The 15,945-nt window shown below is 35.9% G+C and overlaps 1 protein-coding gene across 1 annotated transcript; it reads right to left on the reverse strand.

The window, feature by feature from the left end:
• Window positions 1–3,992: 3,992 nt before the first annotated feature.
• Window positions 3,993–6,210, reverse strand: LOC114517193 (isoaspartyl peptidase/L-asparaginase-like). Its single transcript, XM_028536852.1, has 5 exons — window positions 6,184–6,210; window positions 5,356–5,506; window positions 4,841–5,134; window positions 4,416–4,591; window positions 3,993–4,178 (listed from the first exon to the last, which is right to left on the reverse strand). Exons 1-5 carry the CDS (start codon window positions 6,208–6,210, stop codon window positions 3,993–3,995), a joined length of 834 nt encoding a protein of 277 aa, XP_028392653.1.
• Between the last annotated feature and the right edge of the window lie 9,735 nt (window positions 6,211–15,945).

Consider the following 15,945-nt stretch of genomic DNA (forward strand, 5'->3'; position numbering starts at 1 on the left):
ATTGCTACATTTTATGTTTTTATGTAAACATAATTAATTTCGATTTCACACCAAGGCCAAGAAACAATGCATCATCGTTCATCTTTACCATATATAGACCTAACAGCCATATTGGCAATACAATATATTACAGAATTAGACTGTGAGGTCATTTTAGTGACTATGAATGTTGAATACAAATTATGAAAAATACAGTCACATTTCAAAACAGTGACAGCTTTAATAAAAAAATCCATAACAAGCCCAGCGTTCTATTCAAAAACCTTTAGTTATATTTGATATGATTGGTTGTGTTGTTTATTAACACATTGCACTGTAAAAATACGCGTGAATTGTAATAAAAATATCGAATTCATATACCAGGGTGAAAAACATTAAAACAGGCCATAAGTAAATGTTAATGGTGGTGCCGCATCCGCAGTAGATCAAATATACGCTAGATTTACTAGCCTAAATACTCGTGTCGATTCGCCACTCATTAGCAGCTACTCATTTTGGAACGCCTCACGCCTGATGGTATTTCTCGTTCCAGATTTGAAGAAGGAATCTCTAGCAAGTTTAACACGTTGTTATATGAGATGTTAAAAAGTCGATAATCCAATTGATGATAGGTGTTGGAATTTAAAGCCTTTTAATATAACTGAAGTGATTTCTAACAAATTTTAAAAATTAAAAAACAAAACATTGATCATTTTATAGACCTGAAGTGATGGGATTTAGCGAAAAATTTCTCGATGTGATGATATTTCCCGAGGGATTTGCATGATATCATGTCGGATGACATGACTTTGGATATTATGAAAAAAATGCTCTGAGCCTGTGAAATAGCCACAAGTACAAAGTTTCGATAAACGGTAAAAGAATTTCTATAAATTTCTATATTTCAGCCAAACTTACCAATAGCATTCGTCTTCCTAAGCTCCTTAACCTTGCATTGACTTGAAAAAGTAATATGTTAATTATATGATTACTATTGGTTTATCTGTTCAAAATACAATAGACAAGTGATGAGAAAAGAACCATTTTTGCATAAATCTACCTCAACATAGTTAGTGAGTTGTATTGTGGTTTTATGTGGTCTTCAAACCAATTATATTCTATTAACTGTGTTCACACGAGATACGCGTGTAAGTTAGTTTCTTTTGACCACGTCCGGCCTCGGATTCGCGCTCAGGCTAAGTTAAATGCCAATCTGGGGCCGGTTGTATAAAAACGTCGTTAACGTTAACTGTGATTAGCGCTAATCACTGTAGTTAAGTCCTTAACTATGATTAGTTAACTACGCGACTTAACTGCGTTGCACAAAACGTAGTTAGTCGGATGATTAACTAATCACGTAGTTAACTTGCGTGGAGCTTGCCTAGGGTTGTTAAAAGTGAAATAGCATGAAGTATCTTGAAATTATTGACCGCTATTATTGACTGTGGACTCGTATTTACAAAATTTGACCGTATTTTGATCTAAAATGTTAGAAACTAGAAGTTACTATCGCAAATAAAGTGCTGCGAGTAGAGCTTATTTAGTATTTGGTAGTACTAAATGCCAATGCTAAATGCTATTGCTCATTATTGTGAAAGGTCATAAAAAATTTGAAAATGGATAACACGAATTTAACATAAATTTTGCACAAGGTTTTATTATATTCTAAGTATTTTTACCAAACGCAACACGTAACAAATCAATATTACAGCACTTGTTAAAAGTGCGTTCTTCAATATCTAGCACTAAGTAAGTATATTTTTCTACTATACTGTTATATTTAACTTTATTCTATTCCTTGCTGGAAGTTTTTGGGGGGAAGACAGTATATTTATACCGATTTTTGTTCTTTGTTTACAGCTTGACTTCAGCTCAGACAGCTGAAGCGACATAATTTTGATACTATAAAGAGAAGTAAGTACATCTTTCTTCCATATAAACATGTCAGAATCGACTCTTTTTGTTGCTGGTAGTATACATCAAGGCAACAAAAGATTTAGCAACATTTCAATGGGTAGACAGTGCACTTTTATGAGTCTTTCTGCTTTGCTGTGTGCGAACACATGGTCAGTAGAACAGTGGAGTGCTTGTACTGTCAACAAAATTTTGATAGAAGGCAACAAGATGTATTTGAATGCATTTAGTAGGGGTTGTCTGTGATTATTGTGAAAGTAAAAGGTAGAGAAAATACTTTCAAAGATGTCAGTGTAGGAAAACAAAAAGTACACCATGCATTATTGTGGCTTACACAAAATAATCCTTATTATGCAGATGTTCAGATAAATGAACAAGCATTAAGATGTTTGCGTGACAATATGGCCCCCAAAGGATCTTCTTACTTGTCGAGACAGAATGTGATATTACTCGTAATGACAATACTCAGCATGACTCAGATCCACCCTCTTACAACACCAATGAGGATGTAGTTTATAATGACTCAACCGAAATGAGTAGTTTTCTACCTGTTGGTGAACAGGTAGATGAATGTTTTTAACCATTGCAGGTGAATCAGTGGTTTCTAGCATTAGAGGCAGTGATTGCTAATTTGCTTGTTCTTGAACGGGCATGTAGTTTGTCCTATTATCCTCAATGCTATTAATGACTGGTTGATTTGTTTGAAATGTGGTATTTATCAATGGGAAAGGCCACCAGACTTGGTTAGGAAGATATGTCAGTGACAGGGTTTCTACATCTGGGATATACCCCCTACTAAATGCATTCAAATACATCTTGTCGCCTTCTATCAAAATTTTGTCGACAGAACAAGCACTTCACTGTTCTACTGGCCATGTGTTTGCACACAGCGAAGCAGAAAGACTCATAAAAGTGCACTGTCTACCCATTGAAATGTTGCTAAATCTTTTGTCGCCTTGATGTATACTACCAGCAACAAAAAGAGTCGATTCTGACATGTTTATATGGAAGAAAGATGTACTTACTTCTCTTTATAGTATTAAAATTATGTCGCTTCAGCTGTCTGAGCCGAAGTCAAGCTGTAAACAAAGAACAAGAATCCGTATAAATATAATGTCTTCCCCCCAAAAACTTCCAGCAAGGAATAGAATAAAGTTAAATATAACAGTATAGTAGAAAAATATACTTATTTCTATTTACAATAAACTGAATAAAGTCAATAAACCCAAATTGTGAACTGCCAAACAGTCGAAGAAAGCCTTGAGAGTCGAATCATAAGCCTGACACTAAGCATGACTTGTGTCACAGATTAACACTCACTCACTCCAAACCGTTCGACTCCATTTTGAAATATTTCAGGGGGGGAATGCCTCTAGTCACTTGCTAAGCGTGCGCAGAAAGCGATGCGCAGTGACGAACCGCTTACGCTTTTTTAACCAGAAGTGAGACATCTGGGTAATCTGTGCTTGTGTTGACGTACGCAGCGCATAACTTCATAACACTCGCCACTGACCGGTAATCAATGCGTATACCGAAGATCATCGCCCACGAGATGAAAAAATCGAGATTGCGAGAGCATATATACCCACGTGACCCTGTCGACAATAGTGAGCAAAAATGCAATAAAACAAGGAAAAAGTTCAAAATAATTCAACGAAAAAGGCGCTCTTAATATAAAAAGGTCCCTTTGAGTCAAACCACCGGTTGCAGTTGAAAATGGAGATGGCTATAATCTTTGCTAGGATGGTAATTTGGCATCTGCACATCTCCCGAGGCAAAAATATACTCTGTTGCTGCCCAAATGAAAAAAATAAAAGCATATTGAAAGTTTGCAAGCTTCGACGGGGCCTTTTCTGAGTTGATAACGCTTGACAACCTTGGTATGTATTGATTTTAATGTTTTCTCACTCCTTTCTATAAGTATGCAGTGCTTTTAATAGAAAAATTAGTTCTGACAGAATTCATATAATTAGAGTGGGTTACTGTGAAGTATAATTACTGTGAAAATGTGAAATCAAAGATTGTGAAAATGTTAATTGCAAAGAGCTATAAAGGTGCTATACTAAAAATGGCTAATGTCAGGTACTAGTTAACAACGCCTAAACTTCCATTTGGGGATTCAGGCCATTAGCCATTCTATCGCCATTCACGCTTGCCCAACCCATATAATCAGTGGTGCAAGCCTTTCCAACATTTCCATCTTTATCAATCGCAATAACACCTCCTAAACCCTCCGAGACTTGAAATCGATTCCGCATCTTTCGCAAAGCATTTTCTGCAGCTACCTGTAGGGAACGAATGAATTCATAAAATTAGGTATTGGATTTATCAAGAGTATTAACGTTAATTTTCATGCATGAAAGTATTGAATTTATTAACAATATTAACATTCTCTTGCATCAAATTTGGCCTTTAGTAAAATAGTGAGCACTTTCAAAAGTCGCTCTTTTTGCAATTTCGCTCATTGCGTTTTGCCTACAAGTAGAGAGGGTCATTCCCTGGTTTATGTTTCGTGTCCAAACCTGAGCATTCATCCCACTTTCCATCATATAAACGACCTCTCTTGCTAAGGTCATTTTCATCAAATACTCTCCCTGTCCAGATGTGGTTGCCGCTCCGTGTTCATTTGCGTAACCTCCGCAGCCAACTATCGCTGCGTCACTCACACGACCTTTCAGGCGACTTCCTGCTATACCGCCTGGAAATAGAAAAACGCTCAAGTTAGAAGACCTTATGTTTCAGCAACCAATAACTGGTATGCTTTTAAACTGCTTGTTGGAATATCGGTTTACACTTTCGTTAATTCTCACTCTTACAAATATGTCAAACGAATATTTCCGCCTCTGGGATATAGCCTACATATCAATCGTCAAAGCATGCATTTCTTTTGAAATCGTGATATATTCCTTTTATATAGGCACTATATATAGGAACCGTTTACAGATACCTGTTGACACAGCGCAAGCAAAACGACCATTGGCATCTCTGGCAACAGCTGATACGGTATCTTGCACTGGATGTCCCAAGCGAAAGCGAACGTAATCAACAAAGTCCGAATACCTTATTTGCGAGTCTCTTGCACGTTTTGTGATCAGTTGATTCGGATCACAGATGGGGAATCCTTGTTCTATGGCGTAGTTCAAAGCACCTTCACCGCTCAGGGCACAGTGATGTGTATCGTTCATTATTTTCTTAGCAAGTGAGACAGGATTACGAAAGTAACGTCCAGATATTACTGCTCCTATTAAAGCACAGAAAGAGTCTAAGAAAACTTGAATGTTTTACCATCAAGGAATACGTTTTTCAATTCAACCTATATTCTTGCCATATTCTTCAGCAGTACAGTTTTATAGTGGAATTAAATCGCCGTTTACTGGTTTTAGTGGTTTATACGCGTCATGGCTGAGATTGTAGAACATTGTAGAATCTATATATAGGACAATTGCAATGTTGTTGCTGTACCAGTGCTTAACGCGCTCCCGTTCATGATCATTGCGTCACATTCAACTTCGCCGTCGTTGTTTAATGCTGATCCGTACCCAGCATTAAAATATTCGTTGTCCTCCAAAACACGGACTGCTGCTTCTACTGCATCAACTGCGCTTCCGCCGTTCTAATAATGTATTGTTAAATGTCGAGTATTAGTGTGGCATTAACTTGTGAAGTCCTGAAATGCTGACATAAAGGTTACGATTTTGTAGGTATTGCATGAGTGGTGTGTTAAATTAAAACCAAAGAATGGCTACAAATTGTAGTTTGACATCTATATGTCTTTATAAATAATTATTCCCCTACATTTCGACTAGTTTAGGACCTGTAAAGGAGTTTGTATGCATTCCATTTAGGACAGATTATCTCAACTGTTTTAGGGTAAAATGACCATGGCGGTCAACATGGCATATGTGCCAAAATGTGAATCTGGGACGAAAGTCCTGAAAATGACGACACCCAGAAACGGCATAGTCGACATAGCTCTAAATCCTGAATTATCAATGCTACAGTCTTTCTGAATTGTTTATATGGTTCAGAATGGTTGCTTTTAGGAATGGTCACTGGAGAGTGAAATTAGCCTAAGTTTCATATTTTACAAGAAAATGAATGTTTTCTATTCCAGGTCAACTGCTAATTATGCATAAAATTACAGATTCACCTGGCAAAGTCTAAGTTTCCCTATTTTCTAAAAATTTTGGCCATATGATGAAAAAACATGCTTATTTTAACATATTTATTATAAATTTCCTAGGAAATAACAATGTTTTGTTGCGATACGACATATTTCATTTTACTTACCCCCCGCCATAACACGATTTCAGCCATATTTTGCAAATTTGATCGCCGTTTTTCGCCGTCCGTCGCAAACACCATCCAGATACTGTACTTTAGCACGATTCTAGAGGACTAAAGAATTATTCAACCAATTTTCGATGGGTTTTGAAGTAGTGCCATGTAATATTTTTTTCATTTTTGTGTCCCTTGACATTTCATCAATTATGTCGCCATTGCCATATCTCGTCGCCTTTCTGCACGATAAATGCCAGTTCTTGATCCCCAGCTGTATTTTTTTCACAGCATCGATCAATAATTGATAGTACATTAACAGTTATCCAAAATTTAAAAGCATTTGTCCCACTTGAAAGTAAAAAACCACCCCTCGTTTATCGGGAATGAAATTCATGTGCGAAAGATTCTAAATAATAATTTGAAAGTCTCGCGCAAACTCCGCGACGAGCCCTCGTGGACAGCATTCCGGGGGGACGAAAATTCAAGCATACATTTGTTCACAACTACAATCAGTCAACAACCCGAGTAAAATTTGTCCGTTTTTGCTGTTAATATTTCTCATAACAAAATTAAGAGGAGATTTTTTAGAAAATCGCGTATTTTTGCACAAAATCGCTCAAAACTTAGCAACCAGGCCTTCGCTAAAATATGCTTTGCAGCCATTTTGAATTTACAAGTTTGGTAAAGTTTTCGTGTTGAGTGACAGCTGTTTTACTAACTTTTGGGGAATTTCAAAAGACGAAAAGCTCCTTGAAACAAAGAAGAACAACAGGTGAGTGTTCGTTCAATTCTTTTGGTATTTTGAATGATATAATTTTCCATGCGTACATTTTTATTAGTGCGAAGGAGTGACACACAGTCACAGTGAGACACTAATGTGTAATTGACAGTGTAAACATATTGAAATATACTGATTTTAGTGGTTTAGAATTAATCTTGTGATAAAATAAAAATCTCAAATGTCAACGTTTTTATTTCTAGGTATCCAACACATCTTGGAAAATATGAATAATAGTTTCAGATACGGACATGCCAGTAAACTTGCATTTGCGTTGGGGGGGGCCCATATTCATATATTCGTGATACGCAGGTTTGATTTCTTTTCAAATCAATTGTCTTTACAGTCTGTTAACATGAATATATGAATATGGGCCCCCCCCAATTATCGATGCTGGCTACGCCACTGTGTGTAGTAGCTTGAAGATCAGTTTATCTTTATCACAACAATAATAAAAAAGACCGTAAATAATTTATTCAAGAAACAACACAAAGAAAGGGAAAGTCAAACTATTTTGATTTATTTCAAAAACAACTGCCCTCTCTACTTTATTAACAATGAATTCCTTGTGTGGTGGGTACATAATATGGGACATGTAGGTGGGACAATCATGGGACAATTCATTCCAAAATTATACAGCTGTAAGTATAGGTAATAAAAAATTGTAATGTGACTTTGTTGTTAAAATATTATATCATTAATTGCAATAAATAGTGTTTTTGCAATCTTGTGTTGTTTCCACTGTTTTTTAAAGAAAGCCTGCAATAAAAAGTAAAAGATATGTCAAATATGTGGCAATGGCAAATTCCTCTATAAGAGATTTATCAAGACAAGTCTGGAGTTAACAAGAAAGGGCTTAAGGGCATGTAGGATGTAGCATCCAGGGCCTGATTTGCACAAACTTCCAGATCTGCAACATGTGTTCAACCAGGATAAATAAAACCCTATACAATCACCATAGAAATATAAAATGGGCTGAAAGCCAATTGTTTGCACAGCTTACAGTATACATTTCATTTTATATCCAAAAATCAGATAGCAACACTGGGCTATTCAAGTAAATACATGTTGTGTATACAGCAAATCTGTTTCGTGTTGAAACAAATTGTAATTTTGTCTCCTCATTGAATATAGGCTAGTAATCACCTTGCCTTTAGTCAGTAATTTTTAGGATTTTACCATTTGTAATAATATTTAAGTGAATAATATTTGTCAAAATATTGGGCAATTGGAGAAAGATACATTGTAAAGATACATGCTGGACTGTACAATAAATACAGGTAGAGAATATCACACAAATCTGGTTCATTTTAAAAAGTCGAAAAATGCTCCACGGCGTACCACTCCAATTTTAATTAAATGATGGTTTTTGTAAACTAGCATACCTAGGGCAAATCATGAAATACGCCTTAGGTTGATCGGAAATGGTTCTCAGTTGATATTTAATCATTTAACTTAAGGTGAAGGTTCCCTCCATATTGGCCAAATCATGGCTTATAGAAAACCTGTGGATTTTGGGAACAAAACATGTTCAAACCATCTAAAATCATCATAGAAGTGTAAAATAGGTCGAGAGCCATGTTTGCACAGCTTGTAATATGGCGCTTCGCGTTATATTCAATAAACAGATAGTAATGCTGGACTGTACAAAAAATACAGGTTGAGAATACACAAATCTGGTTCATTTTAAAAAGTCGAAAAATGCTCCACGGCGTACCACTCCAATTTTAATTAAATGATGCTTTTTGTAAACTAGCATACCTAGGGCAAATCATGAAATATGCCTTAGGTTGATCGGAACAGTTCTATAGTAATTTACAAGTGGTGAACAACAGTTTTACAACAGACTTATGTATTCATTTTATACTCAATTACACAAAAATATTAATAACTTTTTAGATAAATTTCATGCCTAGATTTTGGGACCAGGGCAATTGTTGTAACAAAATACATCTTAGTTAAACATTAGACGTTATAAATTATAATATGAACACTTAGCTTGAAAGATAAGAGCAAAATACGGATTATAGTGACTGCATTTTGTGAAAATTTAAAATTTGAATCGCTTCTAAATTTAAGCAAGATTTACTCCGAAATAACCAAGTTAAGTTTATATAAGATGCCTTAAATTAAAACTAGAATGTCTAAGGAATGTTGCAAGGTATGATTTATTGTTATCGATGGCAGTAAAATATGAAAAATCCGCAAAAATGCACGCCTACCTTCCATGCTTCTGTGAGAGTCGAATCCTTCCAACCCCTCTGTGTAACATTGCGTTGCTTTTGACTCTTCAATTACTGTTGAATTCATCTTGTTTATCATTTTACACATCATTCCAATAGTATATTGACGATATTTAACAAAATTAAACGAAAGTCAACAGTTGACTATGTGAAAACACGCAGTAAAGTACTCACACGATATAAGAACCAGCCGCCATGTTACCACCCGATTTATTCGATTAAATCTTAATTTAGTTTTGAGCGCCCAATACGCGATTTTTTAATAAAACTCCTCTTAACAAGTCTCCGCGTTAAAATTGCATTTTCTTGCTTTAACAAAGCTAAAAAATAAACCAGAGATGTATTCGTGAACCCCCCCCCTGCAATGTTGCCCACCAGCATTTGTCGTGGAGTTTGCGCGAGACTTTCAAATTATTTTGAATCTTTCGCACTTGAATTTCATTCCCGATAAACGAGGGGTGGTTTTTTACTTTCAAGTGGGACAAATGCTTTTAAATTTTGGATAGCTGTTACTGTAGTATCAATTATTTATCGATGCTGTGAAAAAAAGACAGCTGGGGATCAAGAACTGGCATTTATCGTGCAGAAAGGCGACGAGACATGGCAATGGCGACTTAATTGATAAAATGTCAAGGGACACAAAAATGAAAAAATATTGCATGGTACTACTTCAAAACCCATCGAAAATTGGTTGAATAATTCTTTAGTCCACTAGAATCGTGCTAAAGTACAGTATTTGGATGGTGCTTGCGTCGGACGGCGAAAAACGGCGATCAAATTTGCAAAATATGGCTGAAATCGTGTTATGGCGGGGGGTAAGTAAAATGAAATATGTCGTATCGCAACAAAACATTGTTATTTCCTAGGAAATTTATAATAAATATATTAAAATAAGCATGTTTTTTAATCATATGGCGAAAATTTTAGAAAATAGGGAAAATTAGACTTTGCCAGGTGAATCTGTAATTTTATGCATAATGAGCAGTTTACCTGGAATAGTAAACATTCATTTTCTTGCAAAATATGAAACTTAGGCTAATTTCACTCTCCAGTGACCACCCCTAAAAGCAACCATTCTAAACCATATAAACAATTGAGAAAGACTGTAGCTTTGATAATTCAGGATTTAGAGCTAAGTCGACTATGCCGTTTCTGGGTGTGGTCATTTTCAGGACTTTCGTCCCGGATTCACATTTTGGCACATATGCCATGTTGACTGCCATGGTCATTTTACCCTAAGACAGTTGAGATAATCTGTCCTAAATGAGATGCATACAAACTCCTTTACAGGTCCTAGACTAGACAGTAAATTTGATAATACGATCCATATTTTAACAATATGGACCGACAAAAGACTTTTTAAGACTTTATAAATCTTTTCAGGGTTTTAACCTTTTCCCCTTAAATTAACTTCTTTCTCCTTGAATGCGTATATATGCACCTCATGTTTAGGTGTAGGAATATTTAGCAAATAAAGGGGCAGAAATGCTCTGATTGATGCTTTAGCAAAGCATTTATGGATTGTCTATTCAATGGGATTATCCGTTCATCTAAATACATAGATTTTTTTGGGATATTATAACATCGTTCACTGAAATAGTCGCATTGAGTTAGTTGTAGAGTTAAGCTATGTGCTTTGCTGTAAATAATTTATGCGAAAATTCCTAACCTTATGAACTTCTGTGGGGCATAGACGTCCGACCAAAAGACATTTGAGGCTGGCCACCACTTGAATCACATTGATAATCCCATTGAATAGACTTGTTCCGCAAATGTGGTAAATCGATTTATACCTAGTTATTGAGAAAGACGCATTGAATACAACTACCGGAGTGCTAAAGAGCGCGTCAAATTTTGTGGTGTTGACAGAGACGTTAATTCATATACAAAATTATCGATGATCTCCGTCGCAAGGTTTACAACACGATGTACGAATTACTGGAAGAATATTACATACATGGTGCCCCACAATCCTCTATATTTTTATTATGATTATAGATAAAAACATACCCTCAAAATTCTATATCCTTCTCCCGCAGAAACCTTTATTATTTCCATATATTCCTCTTGCGAAATATCACTCCACGTAGCCCGGCAAAATGCGCTGCCCTGAACAATAATTTGTAATGCTAAAAACAATAAACTATATTAGTACGATATAGGGTGCAAATATCCGGAATAAGAATAATGGGCCTTTTAATGTAGAAAACATAGAACCTAGAAAATAGGTGCTTCTCGGAGACATAGTTTCTGGTGAGGGATATAATCAGAATGCTCGAAAGCCATTTCACAAATGCCGATAAGTGATAAATGCATGCATGCAAATAGCATGTCACACCTGCAACATCTTGTCCTGGAATTGCCATGATTGTACTCTCTGATTTACTGTAGAAAAATAGAGCATACTGTGACATCTGCACTATTCATTTGTGTCTATTTCTCACAGTGGAAGCGAGAATCGACTTTTCTGTATAACATACAGAAACGTTGCCGGCCAGACTATGCATCCAGCATAGCGGGACAACTTGGACTCAATAATTATTTGACAGCTGTTTCTGAATAAAAAAAATTTGAACTGTAAACTCTGATCAAAAATCAAAACGCTTCAAGTAAAAAACAAATTCCGTATAGCTATCTTCTGCACTATATCCGCACTTGTTTATTCTACTTTTTTCTTGTTTTTAATCTCGACCTTCAAACCTTCAACTTTGATCCCAACCTATGGAAATTCGTTTTCAAACTTTGTTTTATTCCTCCGGATTCATAATCTTGTAAAACTTCAAGAAATCTTGTTTCTGTTAAACAATGAGTGCCAGTTTGTTGGCAAATTTCGTACCGGAAGTGGCGTTCACCCCCCGGAAATTTCCAAATGGAGTTGAACCATTACATTGACAACAATCATGAAAAGTGCAGTTTTCACTCCAAACAGTTCGTCTCCATTTTGAAATATTATTTCGCGGGGATGAATGCCTCTAGTCGCTTGCTAATCATGCGCAGGAAGTGATGCGCAGTGACGAATCGCTTATGCTTTTTAGTCAGAAGACAGACATCGATCTGGTTGTTAATTTACGATCGACTGGTTGTAAACAACTACGACTTTTGGCTGATGGCGTAAGCAAACAACGCGCGAGAATGACGAATTTCGTAGTCGTAGTCGCGACTAAACTCTCGGCTAATGTCTCGCGAAAGTGGTTTAATTTCCGCGTTCTTGTGGATGCTAGTTGTGTATTATTAGCTACTTATGTATAAATTATTTCAAATAACACGTCATAAATTTAGTTGTGAAGTTTCGAAAAAAGGCGAGTTGTTGTATTATCAATTGTACTCAATTGTATTTCCTATATATGGCGAAAGTGACACATAAATTATTGTCCATGACTAGTAACATTATTCATGCACGTCGCCATTGAATTTTTTATTGTCTTTGCATCCTAAACAAAAGTTAATAAAAGACAGTGGAGATTTTAATGTTCGAGACCTAAATAAATATACCAAATCTATCAAATTAATAAGCGTTTGCTAATAATCGTTGCTTCATAACGGAAAAGCGGACAAGCGGATCTGCATGGTACTGTGTGAACGCAGCCTAAAACTCAAACTCATTGAGTGGAGGATCTTAATCTCTTTATAACAATCCCGTGGTTGTATTTCCATTCGTATAAGAGCTTGATTTTCAGTGTTTAACTTAAATCTTGGCATTGATTAAAGTGCATCGCGATAATTAGTAATAAAGCGATTTCTGTGTTACACTCAATAGGTGACGGTGAGTTTTTTAAATACAGCCATTATATTTTGCAAACCAAATTTTGAATTGTAAGTTGTAACGAAATGTAGTAAAACGGATTCTTTTAAGTGCACAATGATGTTATAGTATTAAAAATTTGGTATCTCTACCTAGGCCTTGGTCGGCGACTTAATTCATCGACATGCAGTTTCATTGTTTGCGCTTAGTTGTAGTGTATGTTATTGAAACGTTATTTCGGCTGCATAGACTAAACGATAACTAAAATATTTTTAAATAAGTATTTTCTTCAAGAACGCATTGTATGCTTACCTGAAATGATGAGAGCAATAATCGAAATATACTAGAGAAAATATATATTCTGTTAGATGTTGGTGGATGGAGTTCCCTGCCGATAGCAAAATGAAACGCTATAGTGTTCTTTCAAAACGAAACTTATTAGCATCATTCCTAATGCAGGCATGCATGTTAAAAAATGTCGACATGCAATCATACTGCGCAGCATGAGTGAAGCTTGGTTTTCATCATTATGTTCCTATATATAAACCTGTCGTAAATGTTACAATCACAAAAACCTACTCCAACGCTGCACGCGAGACCATGTTTTGAAACCATTCCCCAGAAAGCTCAAATTTAATTCATTTTAATTCATTGATATTTTTATGTTATTATGTAAACATAATTAATTTCGATGTCACACCGAGCTAGGTCAAAAAACAATGAATCCTTCATCTTGAGACTTTACCATATATAGACGTAACAGCCATAATTATTTGCAATACAATAAATATATTACATGCAGAATTCAGTAGACTGTGAGATTTTATTAGCTAGTGACTGTCTGTGAATCAGGAATACAAATTATGAAAAATGTCGTCACATTGCAAAACAGTCACAGCTGGCTTTAATAAAAAATTCATAACAAGCACTAGCTCTATACAAAAAGCTTTGGTTACTTGAAATGATTGCATGGTTTTTTTATTCATTAATACATTAAAGTGTAAAAATAAGCATGAATTGTAGTCAAATATCGAATAGGTTTATACCCTTTTTGTTATCCCTATCATCGAGAAAACCTACTTCAAATAATACGGTGAAGAACATGTACAGCCCCTATAAATTGCTTACGCAGTAGCTACATCAATTAATGTGCACTAGATTCACTATATATACTCATATTTCGTTTCAATCCCGAGATTTTCATACAATTTGCTCTTCTAAAATATATAAACAGTTTCTTAGAATTCATTTGGCTGTTGTTCTTGCGTCAAAGTTGCTTCTTCAAGTCTCTCACTCGGCTCCGAGAACAGATTCTTTTCCCCATGAAAAAGTTTCTGCCAGAAGAAGGAAAGTACGCATATCAAGTATGATCACTATCAACCCTCGATACTTGTTAGTTTCATTTGGGAACTCGCTTTCGATCAGAGGAGCCACTTCCTGTGCCACATCAAGCATTATAACTACCACTTTCGTTGCTTTCTCGATAAAATTCACAACGAGAGGCAACCAATATAGATAATAAAATTTGAATTTTTATTCAGACAATCCTTTCGTGCACCAAACGCACGTGAAAAATGGTCGACGCGTTGTGTTCAACCAGCGTACACGAGGTAGGTAATTTAGACAGCAGACAAGTAGAAAAGTGACAAGCAACCTAAGGTACAAAAGAATTGAAGTATGGAGACTGTTTCCATCTGATTTTGTGGTGTGGATTCTAATTGAATAATAGACAGTTGAGGCTACGAGTAAAAATATGAATGAAGCGAAATAACCCCACTTGTAAATCTTCTTTACTTTCGCAGTTTGGTAGTTTAACATGTTGCGATTCAAATAAATAATGAAAATGAGTAAAAATGAAGCAATGATGGACAACCAGAGCCAAGCAGTGAACCAGTGTCTTGGATTCGAGATAAAGATATCTTGGGTGCAATTTATCACTGAAGCTTGTTCAAAGAGGATGCATTTCGTGTCGAATATGGAGAAGAATATTATGGCGATGAACCAAGGCATAGAAAGGATCGAGAACAAAGATCACCTGTAAAAAAGATATACTGTATCCTGATATGCATGCGAATTGTTATTACTATTGACGCTTTAAATTAAATCTTTGAAACTATATTAGTAAATTATAATAACTTGTAGGTACACCACGTAAGTATTAAATACTGCAAAGCTTTCGGTCCGTTAACCCGGACCTTCATCAGTGCAATTACTTGAATACACGTTTGCGCGTCACTTAAATATCATGTTAGTCGTGATTAGTTTGCTCGCGCTATTAATTAAACGGTTTCATTTAATTAAGTTCTAATTAATGCGCGCGCCCTAGACAAGTATTTGACTAAGAGACACCGAAAAGAGCACGCCACGTACTATTAAGTGGCTTTCCCTCTTGGACGATAGTTTGATGTTTATAAATTTCAATAGATTCTCTCATTTTACGAGAGACAGTAAACTTATCGTTTGCTAAAATGGTAGCATCGTTCCATTTAATGCGATGATCATAAGTCCATGCATGGTGAGCTACTGCAGACTTATCCAGTTTACCTTTCTCGCAGTTCGTCTTATGTTCTTTAAGACGTATTGAGAGATTTCTACCGGTCTCTCCAATGTAAACCAAACCACATTCACATGGAATGCGGTACACACCAGGTTTCTGTTGTTCATCGACGCCATCCTTGTGTGTGTAAAGAGCGCGAAACAATTTGAATTTGAACTGCGAGAAAGGTAAACTGGATAAGTCTGCAGTAGCTCACCATGCATGGACTTATGATCATCGCATTAAATGGAACGATGCTACCATTTTAGCAAACGATAAGTTTACTGTCTCTCGTAAAATGAGAGAATCTATTGAAATTTATAAACATCAAACTATCGTCCAAGAGGGAAAGCCACTTAATAGTACGTGGCGTGCTCTTTTCGGTGTCTCTTAGTCAAATACTTGTCTAGGGCGCGCGCATTAATTAGAACTTAATTAAATGAAACCGTTTAATTAATAGCGCGAGCAAACT

The sequence above is a fragment of the Dendronephthya gigantea genome, unplaced genomic scaffold (assembly GCF_004324835.1).
Source record: "Dendronephthya gigantea isolate DGI-Jeju-01 unplaced genomic scaffold, DenGig_1.0 000007F, whole genome shotgun sequence".
Taxonomy (NCBI): Eukaryota; Metazoa; Cnidaria; class Anthozoa; order Malacalcyonacea; family Nephtheidae; genus Dendronephthya; species Dendronephthya gigantea.

Bases quoted from the DNA above. Each gene is read 5' to 3' on its own strand.
- LOC114517193 (XM_028536852.1), bottom strand. From the start codon at position 6,210: ATGGCTGAAATCGTGTTATGGCGGGGG. The intron at 5,135-5,355 runs GTACAGCAACAA...GTGCTTTAATAG, and splicing joins CGGGAGCGCGTTAAGCACTG to GAGCAGTAATATCTGGACGT. The intron at 4,592-4,840 runs GTATCTGTAAAC...TTCTATTTCCAG, and splicing joins TGCTTGCGCTGTGTCAACAG to GCGGTATAGCAGGAAGTCGC.